The sequence below is a fragment of the Stegostoma tigrinum genome, chromosome 21 (assembly GCF_030684315.1).
Source record: "Stegostoma tigrinum isolate sSteTig4 chromosome 21, sSteTig4.hap1, whole genome shotgun sequence".
Taxonomy (NCBI): Eukaryota; Metazoa; Chordata; class Chondrichthyes; order Orectolobiformes; family Stegostomatidae; genus Stegostoma; species Stegostoma tigrinum.
This window is the reverse complement of record NC_081374.1, coordinates 27,045,438-27,066,222: the sequence shown is the minus strand read 5'-3', so window position 1 is coordinate 27,066,222 and position 20,785 is coordinate 27,045,438. Positions and strand designations below refer to the sequence as shown.

General features: G+C 37.0%; 1 protein-coding gene across 2 annotated transcripts in view; it reads left to right on the top strand.

Moving 5' to 3' along the window:
• LOC125462623 (mitogen-activated protein kinase 14) overlaps positions 1-20,785 on the top strand; it is a 68,811-nt gene that overhangs the window by 40,019 nt on the left and 8,007 nt on the right. The window contains exons 5-10 of one of the 2 annotated variants that reach the window (XM_048552839.2): positions 592-621; positions 3,705-3,752; positions 6,863-6,977; positions 10,700-10,771; positions 16,921-17,000; positions 19,520-19,598. In XM_048552839.2, coding sequence (XP_048408796.1) covers positions 592-621; positions 3,705-3,752; positions 6,863-6,977; positions 10,700-10,771; positions 16,921-17,000; positions 19,520-19,598 — 424 coding nt within the window. Of the gene's footprint in view, positions 1-591; positions 622-3,704; positions 3,753-6,862; positions 6,978-10,699; positions 10,772-16,265; positions 16,346-16,920; positions 17,001-19,519; positions 19,599-20,785 lie in introns of both variants that reach the window. The other variant, XM_048552838.2, reaches the window with a different exon arrangement.

Sequence of the window (20,785 nt, the reverse complement as noted above, 5' to 3'; positions counted from 1 at the left end):
TTATGTGGTACTTTATGGCCTATCACTAAGGCATTTAATATCACAACCTAACTGCACAACCTTCACCAACCCCCTTTTTGTTTTTGTTTTCTCAAACCTTGAAAATAAATTAATTCTGGATTCATAACCTCACATTGTGGCAGAAGAAACCTCCCTGAATTTGAGAATATATGGAGTATGTCACTTTCGAATAATTTGACTATTCTAACAGTGCCTTGCAAAACAGTTTTATGAACAGTAGATGTTCTGTTTGTCATACTAATTCTCAGCTCATGCCAGTGCTCATTTAGTGAGGGTTTCTGAAGAGCCTCTGCAAAAGTGTCAAATGATTATACCATACTGACATTTAATAATGAAAAAAGCCAAGTAAATGGCTTCAATATTTTCAGTTCAGTAGCTTTCATTGACCGAAAGATCCATGTTAACGTTCAATCCATCATCAGAAATTGGAGGTTTTGTCTGTCTGTGAGGGTGAATCTGTGTGTATAAAATCCCACTTAAATAGTTCCAGGAACTATTTATTTAAAACCGCTATTTTTGTAGAATTGTTTGACTTCACAACAGTATCTAATTTTGCTCTCCTCTTCACAGTATATCCATTCAGCTGGGATCATACACAGAGTAAGTATTTTGTGTTGAGAATATAGTATTTTAGAATAATAGATCCGTAGAGGCGTAGAAAGGACAGTAGCTGTTGACAATTTTCAAATCTCTGTAGGCTGACAGATGGACTCCTTTTAAATATTTAGTATATGTCTTAAATGTTGTAACACAGCTTTATAGGTGTATGAGTGTAGTCACAAGTAAATACAGTATAAAGCTTTAAAAATGTTGAGCATTTTCCCAAATCTGGGTGTATGACATAAGTTTTGATTAAATCTAGTGCAATAGCTTTGCTTTGATTTTTATTGTGACTTTTCTACATAAGGTTGGCGAGAAGAAAATACTTTACTGAGACAGGATCTGACTTTTGTAGGATAGCTACAACACCACTTTCTTGAGTTTGAATCAAGAAATGCTTTTTTAAACCACAAAGTACAATTGTTAAATACCTAAATAGGAAGGAGAGTTAGTTTTGACAGACTCCAAATCCTTTTTTCTTGTGTTCCACACTAACATATGTGAAGCAAGGCTGAATGTGTGAAAGAGGAATGGAAAACTGAACCTTTCCTTCTCATTGATAGGATGAGAATGAAATCAGATGTGAAATATCTGCCTGTCTCTAGATCTAGCTCACAAAACTTTCAAAAGCATGATGTTGAAATCATTGTGACCACCAGGTAGTTCCATGCATGTGTTCAATGAATTGTAGGTTGAGATGCTCATTTAACTTTTTTAAAGTTTGGAATGGTTCAAGTAAAAAGACAAGCCTCCAGTTAAGCTCTTGCTGAAACAAATTAAGGATTAGTTTATTACTGAGTATTATAGAGGGTTCCTCTGGGATAAAAGAGGTGAAGTTAACAGCAGCAAATTACTTGTTTCAATCTTGATATCTGTATTCTTTGTCTTTTCTGTACTTGAGAAGTAAGCCTCTGTGGTACACCATTTGGGCTCCATTTGCTGGACTTGTGGCTGAAACAGAGGTTAATACACAAAGTTGGGTCTAGTAGTTGTGGCTCTTGTGATTTGGATAATTATTTTCTTGTTCAGGTGGATTCCTCAGAACAGTACATTTTTAGGATAAAAAATTTGTGGCTTTTGGTTCTGTAGGTATGGTACTACGTATTGGCTGCTGTTGTCCATCTAGGTGGTACAGTTTGCAGACTTGGAAGATGTTGGAGGACTATAAGTGATGGATTTATGCTTGTTCGTGAGTTCACACAATATACTACGTACTGCACCAAGGATGGGAGCAGTTCAAGAAATAAGGACTGTCTTTGCATAATTGCACAGCTGTGCCTTCACATCAAATCTGGATCTCCAATAAGAATGCAGATTCATGAGAGGGAATCAGAGGAAGGCTCAGTAAGTGGTTTGGTGGAGGGGGGTTATTAAAGAGATTTCAAGTGAGACGGTCAGTGAGTTCAGACAGAGAGAGGAGTGCAGTTTTTACTGGCCATTTTGGGGATGAGGGATGGGATTTGGGATTTGGGGGTAGGGAAGAGGGTCACTAGAGGCAGTATAGGTGGGCTTTTGGGGACAAGGGAGAAAGTGAAAGGATGCGGGTCATATTTGGTTTACCCCATGTGAAGTCGTCCATAATTATGTTGCTTTTGTGAAATATACAAATAATATTTTTCCTTAATGCTGTGTTCAGCTGAAAAAAATAAAGCTCTTGAGTAGATTTGTAGCTCAGGTTGTGCATGCTGTGGTGGGTTTGCTCAGCGAGCTGGTTCGTTAGTTTGCAGATGTTTCATTACTCTACTGGGTAACACCGGTGCAGTGGCCCAACTAGCAACAAATAGACATGACCAGTACTCATTCATCTCCATACACACAGACAAGGCGAACTACCAGTTCGATTGGGACAACATCAAGGTCCTAGTACATGTCAAACAGAGATAAACATGGGAATTTCTCGAGGCTTTGTTTTCAACCAAGAAGGCCATCCATAAATACACACACAGAATTACAGCCTATATATACACCACTGCGAGAAAAAACCGGAAGTGAGGTAACCCAATTCCAACGGATCTGAGTTTAAATACCAGGTGGGAAAACACAACTGCGCTTCATTGCAGGCTGCGCTGATATCCAGCAGAGTAATGAAACGTCTGGGAACTAGTGAGCCAACCACAGCAACCAAAAACTACTCCCAGCATTGTTTTCCTTTACTCTAATTATAAGTAATTTTCATATCTACAGAGTGAGTGTCCTGAGCTTTTGAGTTAGATCTTTTTTGTTGAATATCATATCTGATATTTTTGCAACAAGTAAGATACCCAACCATACCCAGTCAACCTGTGCTTGCAGAATACGAGTGCTCAGATTAGATTAGATTAGATTTGATTCCCTACAGTGTGGAAACAGGCACTTTGGCCCAACAAGTCCCAACCACCCCTTGCAGCATCCCACACACCCCTGAACACTACGGGCAATTTAGCATGGCCTATCCGCCTAGCCCGCACATCTTTTGGACTGTGGGATGAAACCGGAGCAAGCCCATGCAGACACGGGGAGAATGTGCAGAGTTTACACAGACAGTTACCCGAGGCTGGAATTGAACCTGGGTCCCTGGTGCTGTGAGGCTGCAGTTCTAATCACTGAGGCACCGTGCTGCCCCATTACGTGTAACTCTACAATTGGACAGACTTGCTTAAAATAAGTTTGCAAATAATTTATACTGACAACCTGTTGGAGAATTTTATAATGTGAAACATACCAGCACTAGCTGTTTCTTGACAAGCGTCTTCAGTGATTCTTTTGTGTGCTGATAATATGCAGAAGATTGCTACATTTTAAAGGTTGAGGCACTAAAAGAGCTAAGCTTCAAAAATTTTTGACATTGTAAATACTGCATCAGGAAATTGAAGGAGCTTTGGTAACTTGGGTCCTCAGTTTGAAGGCTCCCTTTTATGTGTAAAGTTGCCAGTCTGAATTAAAATGTGAGGATGTTTCCTTGACCTTCATTTTATGTAGGCTTTTAATATTTACCGTGTGCTTAGTAGAATGGTCCAGAATGTACTTGAAGTACTTACAAAGTAGCCAAGCAATCTAGAAAAATCATTTGAAAATGTTATTTCTTGTTTCTTCTTCTGTTGCAGGATTTGAAACCCAGCAATCTAGCAGTGAATGAAGATTGTGAGCTAAAGGCAAGGAATCAAAATATTTTTAACAGTTCAATTACTGGCTGATTTGTTTGAACACCATTCCCTTAATGAGAATATTTAGAATAACTCCCTGTTCTGAAATGTATAACTGGAGGTGGTAGGAACTTGGAAACAAAAAAAAACTAGTATCAAAATAAATTAATTTGATTTGTGTGAAATACTTGATGCTATCTTCAAATGTGTTTCATAATGACAGAAGTATTTATGCACTGGTTTGTTTTTGTTTTGTTTTGTTTTTGAACCAGCATGTGTTTCTGTATGTTGAAGTACAGTCCTAATAACAGAACTGTTTTAAATCTGTTGTCACCCTGAAGCAAAATCACAGTATGGATACCTCTGCAGTTTAAAAAAAACATTGATTTTGTGGTAATGATTTGATATTGAAATTCAACAAGAAGCTTTCTGCAGTGGCCATGGACTTCTCCAAACTGCAGTTCTATATAAAATGTTGAAATTTACTTTAATGTATAGTATATGAAAGGATTGGGACAGCAACTTACACTAGTTAGAAACTATTCAATTTATTAACCCCCATCTGCCAAACTCCGAGGCAAAACTTCCCAGAAAACCCTCTGTTTCTTTAGAAATAATTCTGTGGGAAATCCTCTCTATCCCTAAAAGCAATAAAACATTTAAAAAGTCACAGTGATAAACAGAGAATCTCCTATAGTACATGTCTTCTATACATCATTAGGTTGGCCATGTTTGACATTATCGATCTCTGTCCAGTTTTGCAATGTACATATTTTCACAGGTTGAGTTTGAAACTTGTTCCATAAAACAGCTGCTGGAAGTGAATACCTCTTGGCATTTTAACATAGTTTTGTGCCTACAAGATTTGTTCTTCAGTCCCTCTCACCTACTTAACTCAGGAAGCCTGTGCATAGGTAGTCACTTTATTAGATCTCAGTTCTCTTTTCAAAATTGGAACTGTTCTAGCTTTCTGTGCTCATCATTGCAAGTAAAATCCTTTTTTAAACAAATTACCAAACTAGGGGCCCTTCTTTGAACCTTCCTTTGAAAAAGGATGCTACCTCCTGTACAAGCGGAAAAGCTGGGCTTTTAAGTGAGGCCCAATCTATATCTGTACAAAGATGTTTAAGGCCATTGAGTGGAGGTTAAAAATCCATTGATCTCATTCGAGATCCAGCCAGGCATTGCTGATTATTTCCAGCATTTCTTTATTTCCTATTTCCAGTATGTACAGTAATTTGCTTTGAGAAGCATTTATTCTAGCTTTTCTCTGGAAAATATTAGTGCCTTGTCTAGGAAAGTGTTGTCAATAACTTACTGCTTTGTCAAATGTTCCTGCTACTGCATCCTAACCGCTAGTACTTGATGTGGCTGATAGTACCATTCTTATTTGCAACTACTTCTGGTTTAACTGCATTGCAGTAGTTTTTGTATACTTTCATCTCATCAATGATAACGCAGTTAGCGCTGCTTGTGTTTTATTCTGCCTGTGCAAAAAGGTAGTGTCCATTAAATTTACTTGGGCATCAAAAGATCAGATCTTGAAAGTTTTTAAACACGTGGTGGCAGCAGTTGACTATATACTATTAATCACTCTGCAGTTAACTTTGGATGAGAACTTGAGCTCATTGCATGCCTTCTGAAGCAGAATGCTGAATGGAGTGCATATTAACAAGCTAACGGTAATAAATAAATTTAAGTTCTACTCCTACACTGTGGGGAAAATAATAGTGATTCAACATGTGACTTGTGCAACATATTAAACCATACTGGAAAAAATCCTAATCTTGGCATTTTTTTCAGAATGTTTGTTTGAATTTGCTCTTTTAATACGATATGGGTAATTACCTCCTTCCCTGTGGCATGTTGAAATTGACAGATGATAGAAAGCTGTATGTCTCAGGTTGTTGGGAAGATGCATTCTAGGATTTCTCTGAAGTGGAGGCAGACTTAGAAAAACAGCTGAGATCAAAACAGGCATCACCTATTTAAGCAATGCAGCCCAAATCGATTTTACTCTTCAAATTGACTGTGTGTAAATACACTTGAGCCGTTGGCAGTATTTTACAGTTATAACTTCTAAATTTAAGTAGCAGGGCTTGAAATAGACCTCAAACATTTAGCGCTTCAAAGACATAAGGGAATATCTGGTGCAATTAACTTGGATGTATGTAATGTTTTTCCTATGGGATACTAACTGTCATAACCGATCTGTGGAACAAAATGTCAAAGGATTTCAAGAATACAGCTGATAAAGTCTGTTTAACAGAATGTTCTGGTCTGTCTAAAAGCATGTACAAAAGAGGTGGTACAGGAACATTTATGGTGTGAAACAGATCAGCTTGGCAATGTAATTCTCTCTTTTTTTTTACTGTGTGGCTCTGTTCTCTCTTCTTCTCCTTTCCTACTCCTCTTCCTCTTCTCTCGCCTCCGGCCCCGGCCCGGTCACTATCTGTATGTCTCTCCCGTTGTCCTTTTACCTGCTATGAGAACAGGTACTTGCATGGACCTTATAAGCAGAACTGACAAGGCTGATTTGATCTTTTCCGTGAGCAATACTGATTTTCTGGTGAAATATGGGAAAGTACTAACTCTTTTAAACAGTAATCATGCTCTCTGCATCCTTTGCATTACATTGGTCATGGTTGTGTGTTCGCTGTCAAGTTGTACTCAAGCCACCCAAAAATTTTGACTTGGCAAATTATGTTTATTGTACTATGGTGTTATGTTAGGACAATTATTTTGTTCTTACAAGTGATAAGTGATCTGTATCAGTGAGGCAATGCAAATGGTAGGCGTTTAATTTGTTTTCTGTGGCTGAGGACTAATTCTGGTTTTGTTGTAGTTCTTCAGCTGGTCACTAGTGAATTCAACAGGCATGCTTCAGTTGTGCAGCAAAAACACTAGATAGAATTACACGAAACCTGGAATAAACAAAATATTGTGTAAATGTAGTGATTGAATTTAACTTACTTATCATTAATGTAGTTCCCTTTGTTTTGGGGATTGGGTTGAAGTGAGAATATCCTTTACATTTGGAAAATCTGATTTTGATCCTTTTATAAAGAGTCTTAAAACTAAAATTGTTTTTAAAATTATAATTGCTTTTATGTTTCTAGATTTTGGACTTTGGATTGGCTCGTCATACTGATGATGAGATGACTGGATATGTAGCCACCAGATGGTACAGAGCTCCAGAGATAATGCTAAATTGGATGCATTACAATCAAACGGGTAAGGTACAGTGGTAATGTGATAGACTAATCAGCTTTTTTTAACCTGAGCAATAATGAGTCTTTATGTTTGCAATAAATTAGTTAGCAGGGTTTCATTGCTAGCCTGACAAAATTTCTGTTATTCTCCAACATATTAAGAGTTGTTTCTCCACCCTTTGTGGTGTTTCATTCCTGGTGCTGTCTTGTATTGAGATGTGTTATCAGATTACTCGAAGAATTTGTTAGACACGGCACACAAGCACGCTTAGAATAAGGTGGAGGAAGAGACCTAGTACAAACAAGAAGATAACAACAAATGCAGTTTAAGTACTTGGAGTCTGAGTTGTAGTAGTGAAATGTGAGACTGACTGACTGTATTTAGCTAGTGTCTTGTTTGCTCAGCAGTGTGAAGTTTTTAATGAATACATATTTTTCCAAAGTTGCTTTATCATTGGGCATTGACTCTTGGAGCGAGAGAATACCAGCCTGTTGTTGTTGATTCATTTTCTTCTGTCTACTCTGCTGAGCAAGCTACTGAAATACGGTTTGTTTATATGTTCCCGGGACTAGTTTTGGTTTTTTTTCCCAAGTTATCATCTGCAGGCACCTTGACATTTCCCAATATGTGAATTTATCATGCAAGTGTTAACAGAATCTGCTAAATTTTTGATGCTGCTTTAGTTTGGCTTCATTCTCTTTTTCGGATAAAATGGTAATGTTGGTGCAGTCAGTTTAGTGCATTTAGTATGCAATCCCTGGATTTGGCTCAGCCTGTGGTCAGGTGATTTTATCAGCCATCTTAGTTCTGTGGCTGTTTTCCTTAAGAATCACTTCAATCCATTAAGTTTTCAGGTATTAAGAACAGGTGACAGAATTGAGTGTTGGTCATCTATGTTTGACATTTTCATAACATTAGATTAGTTTTATTTTTCGTAAGTATTTTCTATTTTTAATCTGGCCAGTGCATGTTTTCACAGACTTCAGTTAGTTTCCTCCAGTTTTTAAACAAAGCTGTTCTAGATTACAGTCTAATAAAATGTGAGGCTGGATGAACACAGCAGGCCAAGCAGCACCTCAGGAGCACAAAAGCTGACGTTTCGGGCCTAGACCCTTCATCAGAGAGGGGGATGGGGAGAGGGAACTGGAATAAATAGGGAGAGAGGGGGAGGCGGACCGAAGATGGAGAGTAAAGAAGATAGGTGGAGAGAGTATGGGTGGGGAGGTAGGGAGGGGATAGGTCAGTCCAGGGAAGATGGACAGGTCAAGGAGGTGGGATGAGGTTGGTAGGTAGCTGGGGGTGCGGCTTGGGGTGGGAGGAAGGGATGGGTGAGAGGAAGAACCGGTTAGGGAGGCCGAGACAGGTTGGACCCCACCCATTTCTTCCTCTCACCCATCCCTTCCTCCCACCCCAAGCCGCACCCCCAGCTACCTACCAACCTCATCCCACCTCCTTGACCTGTCCATCTTCCCTGGACTGACCTATCCCCTCCCTACCTCCCCACCCATACTCTCTCCACTTATCTTCTTTACTCTCCATCTTCGGTCCGCCTCCCCCTCTCTCCCTATTTATCCCAGTTCCCTCTCCCCATCCCCCTCTCTGATGAAGGGTCTAGGCCCGAAACGTCAGCTTTTGTGCTCCTGAGATGCTGCTTGGCCTGCTGTGTTCATCCAGCCTCACATTTTATTATCTTGGAATTCTCCAGCATCTGCAGTTCCCATTATCTCTAGATTACAGTCTACCATCTTTTAGGGCTGATTTGAGGCTATACGGACTCAATTGCACTGAGTCTTTGACTTCTGGCTGTAAACTTGCTTTAGAAAATGCAACACGATCTCTCCAATTATTTTGTTCACATCTTTCCTTATTGAAGGATTGTGTTGACTGCTCCTAACCTTACTTTTGTACACCCCTCATTATTGCTCAAGTAGTTGTTACATGTTTACATTTTCTCACACAATACCATTCCTAACACTTGGAACAGGTGTGCAATATATAAAAATAGTTGTTTTTAATGCAGATGAATCTTGTATTTTTCATTTTTACCAAATTACTTGGTGCTAGCACTTCATGTATTTCACAGTACCCTTATTATTTGCATTTGAGGTTTTTATACAGAAATAGATCAATTAATTTTCCCAACTACCTATGATTTGCTAAGTGTTTGTGTAGATGAGGCTATTGTTTTTGCATTCTAGTCATTTTGGGCACAGATATATATTGTAAACTACTAGCACGTGACTGTATTGTGATTAGTTTGGGACTCTTCATGAGTTTGAGGTTCTATTTCTCCCATAGGCACTGACCTGCAATGAAAATTGATTAGGCATTTTAAATGAAGTATTTTGGTTAAGCAAGTTTTAAAACAGTTTTCGTATCTTTTGTCCATTGTGTAAACCTTGCTTTTAGTGGGAAGAGCAGAGTTTAGATAATCCAGGCCGGTGCCAGAATTTGATTTCAAAAATATTGTAACAATTTGATTTTGTTCATGGTAATTTTTCAAAAGTTTTTAATTATTGTTTCTCCTTTTGTGACTCCGAACCTCCTTTCACTTCCAGTTGATTTGTATTTTACTTGCCGTTCCGTTGTGATTTGTTGTTGAATCTACCTTCATATAATTTAGTGATAATGGGAACTGCAGATGCTGGAGAATCCAAGATAACAAAGTGTGAGGCTGGATGAACACAGCAGGCCAAGCAGCATCTCAGGAGCACAAAAGCTGACGTTTCGGGCCTAGACCCTTTATCAGAAAAGGGGGATGGGGAGATTGTTCTGAAATAAATAAGGAGAGAGGGGGAGGCGGATGGAAGATGGATAGAGGGGAAGATAGGTGGAGAGGAGACAGACAAGCTAAAGGGGCGGCGATAGAGCCTGTAGGGGTGAGTCTAGGTGGGGAGGGGATGGGTCAGCCAGGGGAGGACGGACAGGTCAAGGGGGTGGGATGAGGTTAGTAGGTAGGAAATGGAGGCGCAACTTGAGGGAATAGATGAGAGGGGAGATTTTGAAGCTTGTGAAATCCACATTGATACCATTGGGCTGCAGGGTTCCCAAGCTGAATGAGTTGCTGTTCCTGCAACCTTTGGGTGGCATTGTTGTGGCACTGCAGGAGGCACAGGATGGACATGTCTGAGGAATGGGAGGGGCAGTTGAAATGCTTTGTGACTGGGAGGTGCAGTTGTTTGTGAACCGAGCGTAGCTGTTCCGCAAAGCAGTCCCCAAGCCTCTGCTTGGTTTCCCCTGTGTAGAGGAGGCCACAACAATTACAGCGGATGCAGTATTCTGCAAAATCATCTTCAATCTGCCTCCCCCTCTCCCTATTTATTTCAGAACCCTGTCCCCATCTCCCTCTTCTGATGAAGGGTCTTGGCCTGAAATGTCAGCTTTCCTACTCCTAAGATGCTGCTTGGCCTGCTGTGTTCATCCAGCTCCACACATTGGTACATAAGCTTTTGATCAACTTTTTGCCTGTTCAGAGATATTGACTTTTGAAATGTAACTGCACTGTTGCTATTAGCATTCTGATGACTATAGTGTTAATTTAAGTAAAAGTCAATTGATCAGTTATGTATTTCATACTACAGAATATTTCTAAACTTTCCATTACAGATTGGCTGCACATATGGTTTAAAAATAAAATCCTGAGACATACAAACAAATGAAAATTGTGCTGTAAAATTTCTTCAACCCTAAAAAGTTATTGCAGGGTCAAACTGAAATATCATTTTTCTTTTTCTATTTTTCAGTTGATATTTGGTCTGTTGGGTGCATTATGGCAGAACTGCTGACAGGAAAGACTCTGTTTCCAGGCACTGACCGTATCCTTGATTGCTTAAAATTATTTAAGTTAATTAAAAATTCTTTGCATCAGTCAATTTTTGTTTTACTTGAGCATAGAGTTTGACTAAAAAAAACCACAAACACTTTACTTGTCTTCCTAGTAGCAAGTGCTTTATAATGTTTTTATAAGTTGGGTAAGTGTCTTTAAACACCAATCTTTATTATGTCTGACATTTAAAAATGTTTGGGGAAAATCACAAAATCTAAACTTTGAATTTGGTAGTTTATTCAGAAATGAGTTGTCTCTTGAAAAAACTTATTTCTGGCTTCCTCTAAATTTATCAACTTAAATGCAAAACCTTTAGCTTTTAAAAAAAGTATTTTCACCTGTAAATTTGACGTTCTCATGTGTTTATTCACAGCAAAGTTTATTTTCAAAATGTGTACATTGAGAACAAAGTTAATTGATTGCTAATTATTTGCATTCACCTTCAGTTAATTGTGCAAATGCCTTTTGAATATATTGAATCTCCATTTCAAAATATACTTTCAGAAAACTGACACTTTGTCAGATGAAAAGCACTGTAGAATGAACATCCTGAGACCCATCTTGCCTGGATTTTACAAAATTTTTATTTCTACATAGTTTTGAGTTCAATTATTTTCACTCTGTTCTGTATGAAATATTGCAGTCTTAGGAGGCTTCACCTTTGTTCATTCCCTACTTCCCAACTCAATGACCTAAAATCTTCATCTATGTTCTAGTTCCTCTTTGGGCAGCTCTGTGATCTTTTGAGACTATGGCAACTTTACTTTTAAAAGTTTAATTTCTTTTTGTATTTTTAGAACTTGTTTGGCGATTTGTCAGAGGTGCAATAACACAAAATCAGCTTAATACTAATTGCATTGTAGAATCATAGAATTTTACAGTGCAAAAGGAGGCTCCATCGGTTCCTGAAAGAGCTACCCGATTAGGCTAGAGAACGGGACTATCTGAGTCCTTTAAATTCATCACATTCAAACATATATCCAGCTCTTTCTCAACCTCCTGTGGAATCAGCCTCCACCACTCTCCCAGGTGGCGCATTCCAAATCTTAACTCCTTATCTCATTCCTAGACTTGTTGACAGTCTTGAAGTTGAGACTCCTGGTTACTGACATACCTACTAGTAGAAATTGGATATCCTTCTTTACTCTGTCAAAATTGTTCGTAATTTAGACCACCTCAAGGTCACTTCTTTTTCATTTTCACTGCTCCATAGAGAATAAGCCCAATTTCTTTAATCTTTTGCTATCTCTAAAATCCCTCATTCCTGGTATTCTTATACTTAGGTTTGCACTGTCTCCAGGGCTTAACATCCATCCTTAAATAAGGCACCCAAAACGGAACGTAATATTTAAAATGTAGTCTGATTTAATGATTTCTAGAGTTTAGCATCACTTCCTTTTATACACTGTATGTCTCTTGCCTTTTAGATCAGTTTGCTCTGACACAAATTAACCAGAGCTAATATCAACTTTCATAGAAACTTTACAGAAAGCAATGTGAAAACTGGTTAGTTGTCATTTTTTTTTAGACTCTTAGATGCATGACTTTAGAAATGTCCATTTTTTTGAAGCATAAACAGTTGCCATCTAAGCACGTTGCATGTTAGAATTTACCATCTCATCATTTTCCAGATCGTGAGCTGTTCCTTCACAACAGACACAAAAATGGTTCTCACCACTGCCCAGGCCAGGTTCTCTCCAGATAGGTCCTTTAATAATCAATCTCAAATTATTTTCTCAACGCTCATTTTCAGCTCTTTCTCATGGCTTTTCTTTTGTGACCACAGTGTTTCCCTTTTATCATTATCATTATTCACAAACAATCCAGTTTGTTTCGGATGCGAGTTGCTTCTCTTCTTCTGTTTCAATTCAAAATCTGAGTGAAGTTAGCAATGAGGTTTATTTTGTGGTCACTGAAACTGACTTCAGTGTCCTGATATTGTCTTCAAGCATAACTAATTCATTTTCCAAACCTTGTTCTTGGTTATGATCCTGACAATTCCACACTGACACCATTCAAACGCACAAACAATTGCTTATTATTTCTGCATTTTTCTTCAGTTTGATTTTCATTGGAAAGTGAATATTTCAGAAATTGCCTATCCATCGCGTAGTAAAGTATTCAATGTTGTCAAGTCAAGGCACTCATGCCTGAATTTTTTTACAACTGATTAATGCACTAGGTAATAACTGTTTTGTGATTAGAATTGTTCTACCTACAGGGCCTGAGTCCATTGCCAGATTTTTTCAGATATTTCTTTCATCCAAACACAGTATATTTTTAACACGTGACTTTTTTATTTTTAGTATAGTAGAATACTGAATTGCGTAACCCATGAATCATCTCAGCAAATATATTTGCATTGTTCTGTACTTATGTTTATGATGCCTTTTGAGTGATTCCCTCCCTTATTAATCAGTATGATATTTTTGAGCTATGCTTTTAAGTGTGCCAGATCTGTATGCAAGATAATTCACAAACTTAATCATAAAATTGTTCCTAGGTTTGTTGGCATTCTATGCGTGGAATTGAATATGTTTCCGTGCAATATTTTGTAATGCTATATTCTCCTACTTCAATTATCTCTTTGCTTAGAAGGAAGACCACAGCTTTGACCGCAACTGTGCATGTCAAATAACTGGCTACAGGAAAGTGCCCAGTATTTTCTTATCATTGTGGTTACTTGGTATGCATGAGCCATAGTTTCATGTGTTTACATTCATTCTTTGTGTTTTGTCTTTACTAACCCCAATCCTGCTCAGACAAACATTTTAATTATTCGGTAGACCTCTAAAAGCTTGTCGTGAGAAAATTAATTTTGGTGGTAACTTTTTTGCATGTCATCTTAATCAAGCTTACATACTGTATGTAGTATTGAAGGGGCAAATTAAGTTCAAAACTTCCTCAAGAAGACGTTGACTTCTGATGTGATGACATTAGGACTATGTGTCAATTAAAATAATCAATACCTTTAGTTATGGAATATATTTATAAAGATGCTGAGGGGAAGTAATATATTTGATTTTAATAGAGTTTGCAGAGCTACTTGATATCCTGTGGGTAAATATCTTAAACAACACTTAGCTGTTCAAATTAGGAACTTCCAATTCTTGGTCTGTACTGTTTGAATTGTTCTCACCTAGGGCAACAAGTTGATCTTTGGAGGTGGAGGGCAGCTGCAATATTTGGTTTGCCTATTCTTTAAAAACAGAAAAGAAGAACAGAAATAGGCCATTCACCCCACCATGCAATATGATCATGGTTGATCATCCAGCTCAGTACCCTGTTCCACTTTCACCCCACACCCTTTGATCCCTTTATCCCTAAAAATTATATCTATCTCCTTTAAAAGCATTGTAGTTTGGCTTCATAGTTAGGTCAATTAGTCCAATCCAGAAAATGTTGCTACAAATTAGATTTCTATGGAAACTGGGTGTATGTTTTTTTTTAAAAATCAGACTACTTCTGAAATCATTTATCATTTGAAAAGCATGTTAAACTTTCTGAATCTCAAAGCTTGAATGTTTGAGGTAGGTGCTGTTAGCTACCAGAGTAGTAGAATTTATTGCTGTAAGTACTTCAGTACTCCCTTAAGGGGTTTTGTTTATAGTACACTAATACTCGGTTGGTGCTGAATCTAGCCTTAAGCTTTGCATAAATTTAGGATTTTTTTAAAACAAAAAGCATTGCCACTTGTGACATATGAAACAGTGAAATGTTTTTCATGCACTCACCACTGAACCACAAGGTCCCAATTTCAAGCCTTACGCCAGAGCTTTAGCTTTTAAACCAAAAGCTGACAGTCTAACGCAATACCGGAGGAATGCTGCTCCATCATAGGTGCTGCATTTTGGTTGAGACATTGCCCTGTGGTCTCAACTGCCTATTCAGATGGATGTAAAAAGATTCCATGGCATTATTTCCAATAAGAATAGGCAAATTGGTTCTGGGCAATATCTAGCTTTCAAACAATGCCATTTTTTAAAAAAAATCTCGTGAATATCACTTTGTTAGCCACATTTATAATTTAAAATAGGTTGACAGATGTGGATGTTAGTCTGCAGTTGAAGCAGATGAAATAATGTTGCAAGTGTTTGAATTTTCTTTAGATTACTAGAATCAGATTTAAAATTACTGTGCACCTTGTACTTGATTTTAAAATACGAAATTTTGATGGGGAATTTTTTGTGATGCGTCTTTATTTTCACTCTCCCTTTTTATGTTTGGTGAGAAATTGGATTGAATTTCTGACACATTGTCAACATTGCAGTCTGCCTCACAAGAATGCTCTTCCAATTTCTTATGCTAGAATACATGTAGGGAGAAAAAAAGACCTCCAAATATCCATTTTTAAAAAAACTGTGCTTTCAAGAATCCTGGAATTTATTATCTGTAAATCATGACAGTTGATGGAATGCTTAAATGTCATTTTGTACTCTACTGAAGTGCATCTCGAATCACTCGACAGCATTGAGCTATATTAAACTGCAAAGTTTCATTATTTTGTTCAGAAAAATAATTTCATTTGGAAGAATGGAGGTGAAATGAAGCTTACCTTAAATCCTGTGTGGTCTCATTTCACACTGCTGAATTTCAAGTGCCACCAATCTCGACCATACGACTGGGAATGGTTGCCATGAATGGTTGCTATTTACCCTGTTTTAGTGGTTGGCTTTTTAATGTAACTGCCTTTGTGTCCATCATAAAAGTGGAAAAGGAAGAAAGGAGCAAATTAAAGAGTGGAGCAAAATGTGTGTCTGAATAGGGTACTTTTATTTTGGCATTGGTTTAGAGTTGTATCGGTAATATGATAGCTTTCTTCATCTTGTGAATACGGCCACAGCTTATTTATTTTGCTGCCATTTCTACTAAAGTTGTAAAAATGCAGTTAAAAGTTTTTAACAGGATGAGCAAAGTTAAAGCAAAATGACTACAAATAATTTAAAGCATTGGAAGAATCATGAAATTTTACCCTTTACTTTGTTCCCCACTTATTAGGTGACCATATCTTCAGCACTTGTTCTGAAGCAACCTCAGTATTTAAATTGCACGCTTATAAAATAAGAACAAGTCTGAGGCTCGGAGAGAGTTGACTGACAATTTTAACAAATTTTGAAATGTAACAGTGTTAATACTGCTAAATGACATTACCAGAAAAGTACACAGTCAGTCTACAATAGCCTAAATTAACTTGTATTTTTAATTCTTCAATGAAGTAGTCAATTAAAAGCAAGAGAATATATATAACTTTAGAGTTGAATTGTATTGCTGAGTAATACATGTTATCTTACTGTTCCAAAAATCATTGGTACAATTTATGAAGCCATAATCTGTTTTTCAGAAATTAATAAAAGTAATTCATCACTTATGCCCTGAACATTGGCTTATGATTCCTCTATTCTATTATCGTTACAACTCTAAAATGCATTGGCCGTTTGTGTCATAACGTGTCCCCTATGTTTTCCTTTATGTTACCATGTTAGATATTGATCAGTTGAAGCTAATAATGCAGCTCGTCGGAACACCAGGGCCAGAACTTTTGATGAAAATATCATCTGATTCTGTGAGTTAATGTATTGTCTGTACTTCCACTGATAGTTATTGACCGCTCCTAGTAAATCACTTTTGCAACGCTGCCAATTAAAGCACCAAAGCACAAATGTACCAACATTATTTGGCATGGTTTGGCTTCTACTAGAGATATTTTTTCCTGTTGCTGTGCTGATTTTAGTTGATACAGAATTAAGATCACAGGTAATATTTTATTTTAATCCATAACGTTTTTAAAATAATAAAAGTACTTCGGTGTCTTACAATTTTAATAACTTTTTAAAGTGAGGTTTGACAATATAAAACATTGAATGTTGGTAATTTGCTTAGATTTAAAGTGTTCCGTTTTTAATATTCCGTAACATTCAGTTTAGTACTAACAGACCTAATCCCATAGCACGTTGGGTTGTTGGTCATTGCCCATACCTGCCTCTGCATGTTTGTTTGTTTTCCACTGCATCTTGCTGCCCTTTTTCTAACACAAGAATTTCATTAGAATGGTTATTAAAGTTATTGAAAACTCAGCCTTTCAAATCTTTGGCATACCCTTTTGAAAAGTGGATTAACGCCTTGACCTGGGCGTTTAAGATATTAACCAGCTTCAGCAGATCATGAGATTGACAGGAACCCCTCCTCCTGCCTTAATTAACAGGATGCCCAGCCATGAGGTGAGACAGACAGGCTGCCAAAAACTTCTTATAGGGAGGACTTTTGTTGCTACTCATATTTGCTGTATTTTTGGATTAATAGACCACTTGATATGTGTCAACTTTTCAGTAAACGTGGGTCTGAGCTGTTGTTTTGGATAAATTGTTTTGTTGTCCTGTTAATTTTGTGTGCAGAATAAGATTTCAATGTACCAACTTGATATGAGACTACATATCCATGTAGTGTTTCTAATGTTTTTTGCAATGTTCTATTGTTGACATTTCTAAGAAATGTACCACATAGAAAACCCATTGCTAAATGAGGACTCATTTACAGAAATGAGTCCTCTTTGGATTAAACTGCAGACAATAATTTGGTGGTTCAGAAACCTGAGGTTATTTTTGCAGTAATGGAAAATGGATAATTAAGAATGTCTCAATTTTGCAAATAACTTTGTTTTTGTTCAGCTTTTTGGAATAGAGAATTGTTTAAATCTTCACGTGGGGTTCATCTCTAACATATTTCACTCTTCTACCAAAGAGCCTAGCTTCAAGAAAATGGGGAGCCTCTTGCATATTTTCTTTTGTGCACTGATGATTTCCTGAAATTTGAGAGGTGTAAAACTTCTAAAATTTTATGGCCTAATCACTATAAGATAGAGTCTCCTCAATCACATGTAAATCTGTGCTGTTTAGGCAGGTGAATGCTTTGAGTATATAATTTGCTGAACTGGAATCAGAAAATGATTATTATTTTAAAGCTGAAAACAAGAGGCTTTCCAAGAATCGATTTATACAGAGGAATGATCACTGGTATTATAATTTTGACTTTGAATAAAATTTTAAATTTTATTCCAAATTCTTTTTTATGGTGTGAAATATTTCACAAGGGAAATAGGAAACAGAAAATATGGAAATTCCTGTGAATTCTTCCAAAGGTGGTTGAAACCAGACTGTGATATCATCTGGACCAAATAGTATCTATAAAGTCACTTCAGCATAGTGTGCTGTCTAACCTAGTCAAGATCTAATCTCCAAACAATTTGCTTTTCTGTTCGAAAGCAGAAAATCCTCCTAATTGTAGTTTCTACTTGATTTGCAATCTAAAATCCAGCTTTCCATTTTTGATTGCCCAACTTCACCCTGTACAGATCTCAGCACAAGTAGTATGCAGCTGTATGTTTACTGAGTAAACGACTAAGATGCTTAAAATTGGGTACTTTCCAGCAGGTTATTTCTTTCTACCACCCTCCCTGCCCTGAACTCGCAGTCATTCACGTTGAATCGTTGTTAGCTAATGTAAATTACTTTTTCAATGCTGTCTTGTTTCCTTTTGAGTTTTGAATTGAAAATTTTCTTTTGCTGAATGCCAAGATGTGATCAGTGGTGAATTGGTTGCACTATATCCAAAATTATGTTCATAATCATCTTGACTGACTTCAGTATCTCATTAAGTTTACGCGTATTTGTTTCTGAAGATGCCCTCATAACTCCTTAACCTGACCTGATGTCTGTTAGTGAAGGCATCGGTCATTGAAGAGAGCTATTTATACAGTTCATGTGTTTAATATTACTACTGTCAAGAGCAGATGAAGTTGAATTAATTTTTTTATCCAATGTAATTTGAATGTTCGGAATTTATTGGGAAGTTGGGAGTTCAGCAAAATTACTGTGTTCTGAAACAAGTGGTGAGGTTTCTTGGTCCAACATTAGGTGTGAGAACTTTATTGTCATTTACCTTGAATCTACAAATCATTTTAATTTAACATGTTGATGTGAATTTTTTTTTTAGAATTTGCAAACTAATCTCAAAGCATTTCAGAAAATTGGATGTGATAAAATTCTGATTATGTTTAATGAACTTGTGACACCCTCTGAGAGAGATGAGAATGGGTAAGGGGGAAAGATGTCTGTGAAAAATGGAGGTGACTGGTGAGCTGATATGTAGACTGGAGACCTGAGAGAGCTGTGGGAATGGGAACCAATTAGAGTAGGAGTGCAGCTGTTGTAACTTGTTGGAGACTGGTGATTATTGCTGCCTCAAGAGTTTGCAGTCCCCAATTTGGGAAGCCCTAGTGTTTACCCTTCACTATGGCCGGTTGAGAAGTGTTGTGGTTGTTTTCTTAAGATTGCATTGTGGCATGTCTAATTGCATACTTTTTTAAAAACCTACTAATGTTTGGAATTTATTTTACTTGAACATTAGCTTGTTGTATCACTTTTCAAGTGGATTTGAGATAGTATCTGTCTCACATTCAGAGCAAGAACAACACTGGTTGGACTTGTGCCAAGGTATTTCTGAACATGAATAAATTTTGATAGGTGGCAGTGATCTAATTAAAATAAGTTTCCTAAAATATAAATACTGCACTGTTGCAACAGATGAATTTTGATGATTATACTTGAAATTAACTAAAGCATTCAGTATACCCCCTCAAAAGTACACAGAAAAGTGATACAGCAGCTTGGATTGAGAGAATAAATTATTTTTGATATTTAACACCAGACAAAAAATAATCCAATTTAAACTATTTCTGCAGGCTAGAAACTATATCCTAACCTTACCGCACATGCCAAAGCAGAGCTTTGAAGATGTATTCATAGGAGCTAATCCTCAAGGTAATGGCATTTTTTAATGTGCATTTATGTTGATTTATAAACTTCTTTTCTAATCCTAACTGGAATGTAAAACAATGTATTTCAGTTATCTTTGCCATATTCTAACTGAAAGAGAGGATAAATGATTTGAGTAGCTCTTGTGTTAATATTTTCTTTTTGATTACCTTGTTACAATGAAAATGTTGATATTTTAATTCACTGTTAGGAATTGCAGGCATGAAGTTAGTTTCTTTCCATTTGATTGCTAGTGTACAGTCTTTTTCATGCTTTTAACAGGCAGCTAACTAAACTGAAAAATGAAACTCATTTGTACAATAGGACTTGATGACAAACAGTCACATACTTAAGAATGTTGGTTATTTTGGGCAGGCCACTACCCTTTTTCTGCTCACATAACCTTGTAACCAGAAGTCACTAATTGCCAAAACAAGTTTATACGTTAAAGCATTTTATGATCAATGTAGAGATGATGTATATTTTCAAATTGTCCGAAAAGGTGTACAAACCATAAAAGACCAAACACGAGTGAAACTCCGTCACTGGTGATTACTGTTTTCTATCCTCTGTTCTGGAGCTAAATGAAATGTTAAGTGAAAGCAAATATGATTCACTTTGAAAAACTCTTTGCTATCTAAAGTGCTTTCCCACTGCTCCCAAGCTCATCTGTATCTGTACCTCTATATCAATGTCATGTCAGGCACTTATTTAGCTGTTAATTATCAAGCAACAGATGTTCAGTGTAATCCTGATTTTTGTCTGAACTCCATGAAGTTATCTTGTTCCTATTGCTTGGTAGGCATCCTGTCCAACCTTAATTTAGACTGTTGATTTAAGGTCTGGGTCACAAAGATCCAACCTTAACAGGTTCAGGAATATCTTGATTTGGAACTACTTCAGAGTCTTGTCCTTGGCAAAAACAACACGCTGTCCTGTATTTGTCATCTAAGTAGTTTACTAAGGAATATTTATTTTATGAAAGGAGAACGGACCGTTTGTGTAATCAGCACATTTGTTGAGATTGTGGATTTAAGCTATTCTTATAACATGTTTTTCCTTAAAGAAAATTGTCCACTTGTTTAAAAACTTGCATCGAGGTACTGATATCATTCTTTCAAAAGTCCCATCAATGTTAGGATGCAGCTGGTCTAAGCATTGAAGACTAGAGCTGCTATTATTTAAATATGAGA